Source organism: Eubalaena glacialis, chromosome 5, assembly GCF_028564815.1.
Source record: "Eubalaena glacialis isolate mEubGla1 chromosome 5, mEubGla1.1.hap2.+ XY, whole genome shotgun sequence".
Taxonomy (NCBI): domain Eukaryota; kingdom Metazoa; phylum Chordata; class Mammalia; order Artiodactyla; family Balaenidae; genus Eubalaena; species Eubalaena glacialis.
The window spans coordinates 72,954,975-72,967,628 of NC_083720.1; the positions used below are offsets into that span (position 1 = coordinate 72,954,975).

General features: G+C 38.2%; 1 protein-coding gene across 1 annotated transcript in view; it reads right to left on the bottom strand.

The window, feature by feature from the left end:
* Nucleotides 1–12,654, bottom strand: part of CORIN (corin, serine peptidase) — a 286,147-nt gene that overhangs the window by 11,574 nt on the left and 261,919 nt on the right. Inside the window, exon 21 of the mRNA XM_061191367.1 lies at nucleotides 10,418–10,551. Within this exon, the coding sequence (XP_061047350.1) occupies nucleotides 10,418–10,551 (134 nt within the window). The remainder of the gene's footprint in view (nucleotides 1–10,417; nucleotides 10,552–12,654) is intronic.

The window sequence follows — 12,654 nt, forward strand, 5'->3', positions numbered from 1 at the left end:
TAGGAGGGGCGCATTTGCAATAAAGTCAAATCCCATATGCACTGGGTGGGTGACCCAAAAACTGGAAAATAATTATATCACAGAGGTTCTCCCACAGGAGTGAGAGTTCTGAGCCCCACGTCAGGCTCCCCAGCCTGGGGATCTGGCATCAGGAGGAGGAGAGCCCAGAGCATTTGGCTTTGAAGGCCAGCAGTGCATGAGAAGGCCTTCAAAGCGCAGGAGCTCCACAGGACTGGGGGAAAAAGAGACTCCACTCTTGGAGGGCACACACAAGGTTTCATGTGCACTGGGATCCAGGGAAAAGAAGTGACTCCATAAGAGCCTGGGCCAGACCTACCTGTGTATCTTGGAGGGTCTCCTGTGGAGGTGGGGGTCGGCTGTGGCTCACTGGGGGCAAGGACACTGGTGGCAGAGGCCCCAGGGAGTACTCATTAGCATGAGCTCTCCTGGAGGTCAACATTTTGGCACTGAAACCTGCCCCCCTCAACAGCCTGCAAGGTCCAGTGTTGGGATGCCTCAGGCCAAACAAACAACCAACACAGCCCCACTTACAGGCTGTCTAAAGTCATCCTGAATGCACAGCTGCCTATAAACACACCTGTTGAAACAGCCCTGCCCACCAGAGGGACAAGAACCAGCTCTATCCACCAGTGTGCAGGCACCAGGCCCTCCCACCAGGAAGCCTGCACAAGCCCCTGGACCAACCTCACCCACCAGTGGGCAGACACCAGAAGCAAGAGCAACTACAAACCTGCAGCCTGAGAAATGATGGCCACAAACACAGAAAGTTAGTTAGACAAGATGAGATGGCAGAGAAATAATATGTTCCAGACGAAGGAACAAGATAATAAAACCCCAGGAGAACAAGTAAGTGAAGTGGAGATAGATAGGCAATCTGCCTGAAAAACTATTCAGAGAAATGATAGTAAAGGTGATCCAAGATCTTGGAAAAATAATGGAGGCACAGCCCGAGAAGATACAAGAAATGATTAACGAATAGCTAGGAGATTTAAAGAACAAACAGATGAAGAATACAAAAATTGAAATGAAAAATACACTAGTAGGAATCAATAGCAGAATAAATGACGCAGAAGAACAAATATGTGAGCTGGAAGACAGATTGGTGGAAATCATTGCTGCAGAACAGAATAAAGGAAAAAAATGAAATGAGGACAGTCTAAGAGACCTCTGAGACAACATTAAATGCACCAACTTTTGCATCATAGGGGTCCCAGAAGAGAGAGAGGGCCTGAGAAAATATTTGAAGAGATAATAGCCGAAAACTTCCCTAAAATGGGAAGGGAAACATGGACTGAAGTCTAGGAAGCACAGAGAGGCCCACACAGGATAAACCCAAGGAGGAACATGCCAAGACACATATCAAATTTTCAAAAACTAAAGACAAAGAGAAAATATTAAAAGCAACAAGGGAAAAGCAACAAGTAACATACAAGGAAATCTTCATATATTTATCAGCTGATTTTTCAGCAGAAACTGCAGGCCAGAAGGGATTGGCATGATATATTTCAAGTGATGACAGGGAAAAACTGACAACCAAGAATACTCTACCCAGCAAGGCTCTTGTTCAGATTCGATGGAGTAATCAAAACCTTTACAGACAAGCAAAAGCTAAGAGAATTCAGCACCACCAAACCAGCTTTACAACAAAATGCCAACAAACTGCTAAAGGAACTTCTCTAGGCAGAAAAGAAAAGGCCACAATTAGAAACAAAATTATGAATGGGAAAGCTCACCAGTAAAGGCAAACGTACAGTAAAGGTAGGAAATCATCTCTCTGCAAGTATGATATCAAAACCAGTAATCATGAGAAGAGGAGAATACAAATGTAGGATATTGGAAATGCATATGAAATTAAGAAACCAGCAACTTAAATCAATCTTTTATACATATAGACTGCTATAACAAAATCTCATGGTTGATTCAAAAGGATACATTCAGCACAATGTTCATTGCAGCAATGTTTACAGTAGTCAAGACATGGAAGCAACCTACATGTCCATCAACAGATGAATGCATAAAGTAGATGTGGTATATCTATACAATAGAATATTACTCAGCCATTAAAAAGAATGAAATGATGCCATTGGCAGCAACATGGATGGACCCTGAGATTATCATACTAAGTGAAGTAAGTCAGAGAAAGACAAATATCATATGACATCACTTATATGCGGAATCGTAGAAAAATGATACAAATGAACTTATTTACAAAACAGAAATAGACTCACTAAGAAAAGAAACTTTTGGTTAGTAAAGGGGAAGTGTTGGGAGGGAGGGATAAATTGGAAGTTTGGGATTGACATACACACACTACTATATTTAAAATAGATAACTAATGAGAACCTACTGTATAGCACAAGGAACTCTACTCAATATTCTGTAATGACCTAAATGGGAAAAGAATCTGAAAAAGATTAGATATATGTATGACTGAATCACTTTGCCCTACACCTGAAACTAACAACATTGTAAATCAACTATACTGCAACATAAAATAAAAAATTTTTTAAAAACCTCATGGTAACCACAAACCAAAAATCTACAATAGATACACACACAAAAAAGAAAAAGCAATCCAAATACAACTCTAAAGATAGTCATCAAATCACAAGAGAAGCGAACAAAAGAGGAAGGGAAGAAAAAAAGACCTACAGAAACAAATCATAAACAATTAAGAAAATGGCAATAAGAATACACATATTGATAATTACCTTAAATGTAAATGGATTAAACGCTCCAACCAAAAGACACAGACTGGCTGAATGTATACAAAAATAAGACCTGAATATATGCTGTTGACAAGAGACCCACTTCAGATCTAGGGATAGATACAGAATGAAAGAGGGGATGGAAAAAGCTATTCCATGCAAGTGGAAATCAAAAGAAAGCTGGAGTAGCAATACTCATATCAGACAAAATAGACTTTTAAGACTGTTACAAGAGACAGAAAAGGACACTACAGAATGACCAAGGGATCAATCCAAGAAGAAGATATAACAATTATAAATATATATGCACCCAACATAGGTGCACCTCAATACATAAGGCAACTGCTAACAGCTGTAAAAGGAGAAATCAACAGTAACACATAATAGTGGGGACTTTAACACCCCACTTACATCAATGGACAGATCATCCAGACAGAAAATCCATAAGGAAACACAGGCCTTAAATGACACATTAGACCAGGTGGACTTAATTGATATTTAGAGAGTATTCCATCCAAAAGCAGCTAAATACACTTTCTTCTCAAGTGCACATGGAACATTCTCCAGGATAGATCACGTGCTGGGCCACAAAGCAAACCTAGGTAAATTTAAGAAAATTGAAATTATATCAAGCATCTTTTTTGAACACAACACTATGAGATTAGATATCAACTACAAGGAAAAAAACTGTAAAAAACACAAACACGTGGAGGCTAAACAATATGTTACTAAACAACCAATGGACCACCGAATGAATCAAAGAGGAAATCAAAAAATACCTAGAGACAAATGAAAATGAAAACACAACGATCCAAAACCTATGGGATGCAGCCAAAGCAGATCTAACAGGGAAGTTTATAGCAATACAATCTTACCTCAGGAAACAAGAAAAATTTCAAATAAGCAACCTAACCTTACACCTAAAGCAACTAGAGAAAGAGAAAACAAACACAACCCAAAGTTAATAAAAGGAAAGAAATCATAAAGATTAGAACAGAAATAAATGAAATAGAGATGAAGAAAACAACAGAAAAGATCGATGAAACTAAAAGCTGGTTCTTCGAAAAGATAAAATTGATAAATATTTAGCTAGACTCATCAAGAAAAAAAAGGTAAGGGGCTTAAATCAAAATTAGAAATGAAAAAGAAGTTACAACAAACACCACAGAAATACAAAGCATCCTAAGAGACTACTACAAGCAACTATAGGCCAATAAAATGGACAGCCTAGAAGAAATGGACAAATTCTTAGAAAGGTACAATCCTCCAAGACTGAACCAGGAAGAAATAGAAAATATGAGTAGACCAATCACAAGTACTGATATTGAAACTGTGATGAAAAAACTCCCAACAAACAAAAGCCCAGGACCAGATGGCTTCACAGGCAAATTCTATCAAACGTTTAGAGAAGAGGTAACACCTATCCTTCTGAAACTATTCCAAAAAACTGCAGAGGAAAGAACACTCCCAAATTCATTCTATGAGGCCACCATCACCCTGACACCAAAACCAGACAAAGATACCACAAAAAAAATAAAAGGAAATTACAGGCCAATATCACTGAACATAGACCCAAAAATACTCAACCAGAATACTAGCAGACCAAATCCAACAATACATTAAAAGGATCATACACTATGATCAAGTGGGAATTATCGCAGGAATGCAAGGATTTCTCAATATCCACAAATCAATCCGTGTGATACACCACAATAACAAATTGAAGAATAAAAACCATATGATCATCTCAATATGTGCAGAAAAATCTTTTGACAAAATTCGACACCCATTTATGATTAAAAAAAAAGCTCTCCAGAAAGTGGGCAGAGAGGGACCATAACTCAACATAATAAAGGGCATATATGACAAGCCCACAGCTAACATCATACTCATCAGTGAGAATGCTGAAAGTATGTCCTATAAGATCAGGAACAAGACAAGGATGTGTACACTTGCCATGTTTACTCAACATAGTTTTGGAAGTCCTAGCAATGGCAATCAGAGAAGAAAAAGAAATAAAAGGAATCCATATTGGAAAAGAAAAAGGAAAACCATCACTGTTTGTTTGCAGATGCCATAATAACTATACATAGAAAATTCTAAAGATGCTACCAGAAAACCACTAGAGCTCATCAATGAATTCGGTAAAGTTTCAGGATACTAAATTAATACACAGAAATCTGTTGAAATTCTATACACTATCAACAAAAGATCAGAAAGAGAAATTATGGAAAAATCCCATTTCCCTTTGCATCAAAAAGAATAAAATACCTAGGAATAAACTTACCTAAGGAGACCAAAGACCTCTATTCAGAAAATTATAAGACAATGATGAAAGAAATCGAAGATGACACAAACAGATGGAAAGATACACCATGTTCTTGGCTTGGAAGAATCAATGCTGTCAAAATGACTAGACTACCCAAGGCAATTTATAGATTCCGTGCAATCCCTATCAAATTACCAATGGCATTTTTCACAGAATTAGAACAAAAAATTTTAAAATTTGTATGGAAACATAAAAGGCCCCACATAGCCAAAGCAATCTTGAGAAAGAAAAACAGAGCTGGAGGAATTAGGCTCCCTCACTTCAGAATATACTATAAAGCTACAGTAATTAAAACAGTATGGTACTGGCATGATGACAGACTTATAGATCAATGGAACAGTATAGAAAGCCCAGAAATAAACCCACGCACCTATGGTCAATTAATATATGACAAAGGAAGCAAGAGTATACAATGGAGAAAAGACAGCCTCTTCAATAAGTGGTGCTGGGAAGACTGGACGGCTACATGTAAAAGAATGAAATTAGAATATTCTCTAACACCACACACTAAAACAAACTTAAAATGGATTCGAGACCTAAATGTAAGACCAGATACTATAAAACTCTTAGAGGAAAACATAGGCAGAACACTCTCTGACATAAATCGCAGCAATATGTTTTTGGATCTACCTCCTACAGTAATGAATATAAAAACAAAAATAAACAAATGAGACCTAATTAAACTTAAAAGCTTTTGCACAGCAAAGGAAACCATCAACAACAAAAAAGACAACCTACAGAATGGGTAAAAATATTTGCAAATGATGCAACCAACAAGGATTAATCTCCAAAATATACAAACAGCTCATGTGGCTCAATATCAAAAAAACAAACACCCCAATCAAAAAAAGGGCAGAAGATCTAAATAGACATTTCTCCAAAGAATACATACAGATGGCCAAAAAGCACATGAAAAGATGCTCATTATTACTAATTATTAGAGAAATGCCAATAAAAACTACAATGAGGTATCACTACACACTGGCCAGAATGGCCATCATCAAAAAGTCTATACAATAAATGCTGGAGAGGGTGTGGAGGAAAGGGAACCCTCTTACACTGTTGGTGGGAAGATAAATTGGTACAACCACTATGGAGAACAGTACGGAGGTTCCTTGAAAAACTGAAAATAGAGCTACCATATGATCCAGCAATCCCATTTCTGGGCAAATGTCCAGAGAAAACCATAATTTGAAAAGATACATGCACCCCAATGTTCATTGCTGCACTATTTACAATAGCCAAGACATGGAAGCAACCTAAATGCCCATCAACAGAGGAATGGATAAAGAAGATGTGCTACATATATATAGTGGAATATTACTCAGCCATTAAAAAGAATGAAATAATGTCATTTGCAGCAACATGGATGGACCAGGAGATTATCATACTAAGTGAAGTAAGTCAGAGAAAGACAAATATCATATGATATCACCTATATTTGGAATCTAAAAAGATGATACAAATGAACTTATTTACAAAACAGAAATAGACCCATAGACTTAGAAAACAAACTTATGGTTACCAAAGAGGAAAGGTCGGGGGGGGGGTGGATAAATTAGGAGGTTGGGATTAACATATACACACTACTATATATAAAACAGATCATCAACAAGGACCTACTGTATAGCACAGGGAACTTGACTCAATATTCTGCAATAACCTATATGGGAAAAGAATCTGAAAAAGAATGGATATATGAATATGTATAACTGAACCACTTTGCTGTATACCTGAAACTAACACAACACAGTAAATCAACTATACACCAATATAAAATAAAAACTAAAACAAATAATTATTGATAGGTATGTACTTATTGCCATTTTAAACCTTGTTTTCCAGTTGTTTTTGTAGTTCTTCCTTGTTCATTTCTTCTTTTTGTTTTTCCTTTTGTGGTTTGATTATTTTCTTTTGTAGTATGCTTGAGTTCCTTTCTTTCTGGTTTTTGTGAACCTATTGTGTGTTTTGATTTGTGATTACTATGGATTTCAAGTATGTTGACCCGTTATTATATCTTTAAACTGCTAGTCATACAAGTTCAAACACATTCTAAAAGATCTACATTTTTATACTACACTCTCCCACATTTTGTGATTTTTGATGTTCCATTTTACATCTTCATATTTATTCTTTTGCTGTTAATTGTAGTTATAATTGCTTTTACAAAAAAAATTTTTTTTTCGCTTTTTAATCTATGTACTGGCCTATTTAAGCGATCTTCAATCCTTTTACATATTTGCTTCTCCTATTGTGATTTTTCCTTTCCAATAGATTCTTGCTTCTTTTTTAGAGAAAGCAGAAGACCCTTCTTCTTCAATATTTAGAGAAGACCCTTCAATATTTCTTTTAGGGTAGGTTTAGTGTTGCTCTATTCTTTTAGTTTTTTCTTGTCTGAGAAATTCTTTATCTCTCATTCTATTCTAAATGATAATCTTGCTGGGTAGAGTATCCTAGGTTGAAGGTTTTTCCCTTTCAGGACTTTGAATATATCATGCCACTTCCTAGAAGTGGTGAACATTGCATTCATAACTTACCAATGCCGTAAACCTAACTAATAAGCATAGATTTTGCAAGAGGCTAAGCTGTTCTGTCTGAAAGCCTAATTGATTTTTAAGCAAAGTTTACTGGAAACAATTTTATTAGACATATTCCACAATTTTTTCATCTCCTCTTATATAAAAGAAATAATAAGATACTGACTTATTTAGGTTGAGCTACTTATTATGCCAGAGAGTGATTAAAATGGGATATTTACAGGTCAGCATCTCTACACTTCCAGATCAGAAACTTAGCCACATAATTATTTAGCATCTAATTTTTGCAAGATTCTGTGCTACAGTCTACACAAGTAAAGAGCTACTTTTGTCCCCAAGGGTCCAAAAGTCCACTTGGCTAATGAGAAAAACTTTACATGAAAGCAAAATCTAAGGGCTATAAATAAAGGAGTCTTCAAAGGAATAAGTGATTACTTCCAGCCGGAGGGGAACACAGGGTCCCCATAAGAGTGGGTTTTGAGCTAGGCTTAATGAGGCAGGTGGACATTTGTTAGTTGGAAAACAAGAGGTGAAGAAGCATCAATTCAAAACAAAAGGGGGATACAGCTAAAGGTACAATTTGTCTGGTTTTTGGTCCTCTTTTCTTCTTCATAATATTGGGCTTTAGGCCAAAGTTTATGTTTGGTTTCAATACTGAGTTCCATGATTTCTAGACCTTAACAAAGGACCCATGGCTTCCAATGTGACCTGTTGATGCAATTAAGGAAGGTAATGAGAGGTTCTGGTGCATAATCTTGCTCCAGACTTGGTAAAAAGTAGCTTTTGTTTGTTTTGTGTTTTGTTTTCTACCTGGGGTTGTGTTAGAGAGCATCTGGTATGCATTTAAGATATCCACAGTGTGGAATTACCACCACTAAAGAAGCTGGCAGGACCTGTTTCCGATTAGACATTACGATATGAACATGCCTATGCCTGTGGCTGTGTTGGACCTTCATTTCTCTTTCAAAGAATCACCTTCTATCCCCTCCCTTTAGCAGTTACCAAGAGATGAAGAGGAACTAGTTTTTGGTAGACCTCCAGATCATGTTGGCAACAGGGAGAAATGTATTCACATTTAGGATAGTGTAGTGACCAAGCACTTGAATTCTGAAGCCAGGCTGCCTACATTCATATCTTCATTCTACCACCTTAATGCTGGGTGATATGGGGTAAATTACTTAACCTCTCTGGTCCCTTGTTTTCTTGATCTGTAAAATAGGAAAAACACAGATACTGCCACAAGAGATGACTGTGAGAATTAAGTGAGTTATTAGAAAGTATTTAGAAGAGATCCTGGAACACAGTAAGCACTAACTGGTAGATATTAACATTCACATTGTTGATATTCATTGAGGGCATATGCCAGACGTCATATACAGATATGTTAAAATATTGGGACATTAACCCAGTTAAACCTAAAAATATGCTGCAAATCAGACAGAATCAGCCCCATCTTACTTGGGAGAAAATATTCTAGAGAGGTTAAATAACTTCTTCAGGCCACATTGTTCTCACTGCCAGAGATGGGAGCCAACCCAGACCTTTCAGGTTGCAAATCATGTGTCCTAGCCCTGACACCATGCTGCCTCCTAGTCACTTTTTTTTTGGCTTTGGTCTATCAAACCTAGGCCTCTTGCATGGAAGGCAGGGGTTCCTCTATCACTGCCCACCTCAGCTGGATGACTTGGGGCCAGAGGACAGAAGGGAAGGTGACTCAGTGAAACTTCAAGGGAGCCTGCCTCCCTCTTTCCCATGACAACTGTCTAAATCACCACCAGGCCATTTCTATTCTGAAATGGACAATCAAAAATGTCATTTTATTATGTTGGGTCAGGGGCAATAGCATTGTTGCATCTCTTATTCAATTCTAAAACTTGGGGGCAATTTGATCTACTCCAAAGCAGTGAAATAACAAAGGTGCTTCATAGCACTGTAGTGCAATAACTGCCTTCCCCACTCTGTTACAAGCTTCTTTAAGTGCTCTCCCTTTTTCATCCTCCCCTGGGAGCCAGTCCAGTATAATATGCAATGAGTGTTTATTAAGTAAAAATGCTTCCCTGCGGGGGGGGTGGGAGTGGTGGTGGGATGAATTGGGAGATTGGGAGTGACATGTATACACTGATGTGTATAAAATGGATGACTAATAAGAACCTGCTGTATAAAAAAATAAATAAAATAAAATTCAAAAATTCAAAAAAAAAAAATGCTTCCCTGCATTGCTAAGTCAGCATACTCTATGAACTGTTGTGACCAGAAATCCTGAGTCTAAAGGTCGTGTTCAGTGATATTTGAAGACATGCTGGCAATCACGTGCAGGCCCAGACAATGCCAGTGTGATCAACTCCTGAGACAGAGGTGGGTCTGTCACACACCCTGGAGATTGGGGTGTTGTATGTGCTTCAGTGCCATCACCCCGATGGTTGAATATGCCCTTGGTGTCTGTCCCCTGCTTCCTGAGGCAACCTGGTTGGAGCTCTGGTTACCACTAGCTGCTCTCAGAAACTTGCTTGTCCTGGCCGCTAAAATGGTCCAAGGAGATGGACCAGAACAATTGCTTCTCCTCCTGTTGCTGACCCAGGGTGCTGACCCCATGCAGGAGGTGAGAAAGCAGAAGGCAACCTGAGTTGGGGGCAAGGAGGTTACTCAGGGGGTTGCTTGGGTCCTGAATAAAGGAAAACACCCTGTGAATAATTAAACATTTGGTAATAAATTATTTTCAAAAAATGTTCCCAAAGGGCCACACATGAATACTAATGGGCTTCTATGGACCCATTGAATCTACTGCTGAACTGAATCTCCTTGGTAACCAGAAAGCAACTTACCATGCACGAGTCAACTGTGCCAGACTCATAGCCGGCACAGATCATCCGGGTGGTGATGGTCTTCGTGTCAAAGTAGGACTGACACTGCTCCAGAGAAATAATGCGGACTTCTCCCTCTTGCAGCTTAAAAGGCACTGGATTTTTTTAAAAAGAAGAAGAAATAAAATATATGAGGGTAAAATGACTCAAAAATGAGGCTAGCCAAATATGAAATGATTAACATCTTTATACCAAGAAAACCATGCTCTTAAAATGTCATTTCAAAGACGAAGCTCATTTGGAATCAGAATTTTCCAATAATTATAAGTGCTGACAGCAATCATTTAATCAAACCCCTTCATTTTGTTAATGAGAAAATTGAGGTTATAAGTAACCTGGCTCATGCTTTCCCTCTCTTATTATGTGTAGCAACATAAACGATAGCTACTACAGTGAAAAGGAAAATCATCAAGCCAGAGCGCTGCTCCAGGTGGGAGGCTGCCAGCTCTGTGACAGCTCAACATGTGAGCCCTGCTCTGCTCAAGTTCAGACTGCCTGTTCAGACTAACAGAGGAAGGGTTGCCCTATCCTTGGTTTGAACAATGTGTCTCATCATGTGCTACAGCAGCCATCATCTGAGGTCAGAACCTTGAATCCTAGAGGATACATCAGAGAGATGTCGAAAGGGAAAAGCCATCCCTTAGTGTCAGCAGAGAGAACATGTGTATTTCATCTTGCTCCAAAGTTCTCACAGAATAACAATGTATTTCTCAAAGCCAGCAGCAAGAATCTCTCATTGTTCAGCCATTCTACAAAACATACACACTGTTCTCCTTTTAGATAGTGATGGTGAAGCAGTGTACATGTACAGGGTACCTTAATGGAAGAAAGAATACGTTTTCCAATACGTTTGGAAAAATCAATGCAATGCAGACAGTGGAAGTTCCCCAAGTTGTCGAAAGAATGGTAAAAAGAACCATCACTAATGTTTACTGGGTACCCACAGCGGGCCAGGCTCCTGCACTCAGCATTCTCTGGGCCTATTTTCTTTAATCTTTACAATAATCCTGTGAGTTAGACAGTTGCTATTATTTTTTCCATTTTATAGTAAGCTAGAAGGTGGTGTAGTCAGTGTCAATCAGATCTTTTCAATGAACTCAGACCCTTGCTCTTCCTACTACATTATATACGTGGTATGTGCCATATGTCACACGATTACTCTGAGTTTAATGTGGATATTGGGAACAATACAAGTAGAGGCAATATAGATTCTGCTCTCATATATCACAAAACTAATTATAGCTTTTAAAAACCAAGATTAGCAGGCATGGTGACATCATATGTCTGACATTGCCTTCATATTTCTTACATGTTAGCTTTTCAGAAGTCATTGACTTACTACAGTCTATTTACTTTTTTCTTTTTATTCTCAGTTGATCGTATAGAAAAGAAACTCAGCTTAGCTCAAAACTTGACTAAATTTCAAGAAAAACAATCGTCCTTCAAATTGGCAGTTGCTAAGACGGATAACAGGACACAGATATATATCATCATCCCTGAGAGCTGCAGTACTACACCTGATATAGTTGGCATGGTCAGTGCCTACCATTAAAGAAAATATCTCATTGATTAAATTCTTATTCTAAACTTTTAATAAGTCAAGCAAAATGAGAGAGTCCTTTATGGGTGGCTGAGAGTCAGCAGTACAAATTTTTAAATTTCTATATGTTTTATTTTCTGAAATCATCTAAGAACCCAAACGACTTAAATTAATTTGAATAGGCAAATAGCTAACCAGTTTTCCTTCTAGAAAGACTTACAGGTTGTGTTACCGATGTTGATAGGACCAAATCATAACAAAGAGTTGGAAATGGGACCGTCCAGCTTGACTGCAGAAGCGGAACTACCTAACTGCTAGACAGAGGCTCCGAGTGACTTTGCCTGAAGTGAGCGCAAATCACCAATGGAAACAATGCAAGGGAGGATGACTGATAGGTCTCATCTTGCGTGCCAGCTCTAAAACATCAGTAGCGGCTCCCTGGAGAAAGACTGAGATGTGGAGAAGGATTTCTGAGGTTGTATCTGGGCTTGGCAGGTTTAAGTGCATGGTGAAGTATTGACATCTATGATTTGCATGGAAGGGAGAGTGACACATAATGCTAAGTATTTGTGGCTCTACTTTTATACGTGAAAATGGGAAATGATTGCCAAAGGCCAGGAAGTACCCCATTGTTTTCCAGTTACAAGCTGAAAGGCAA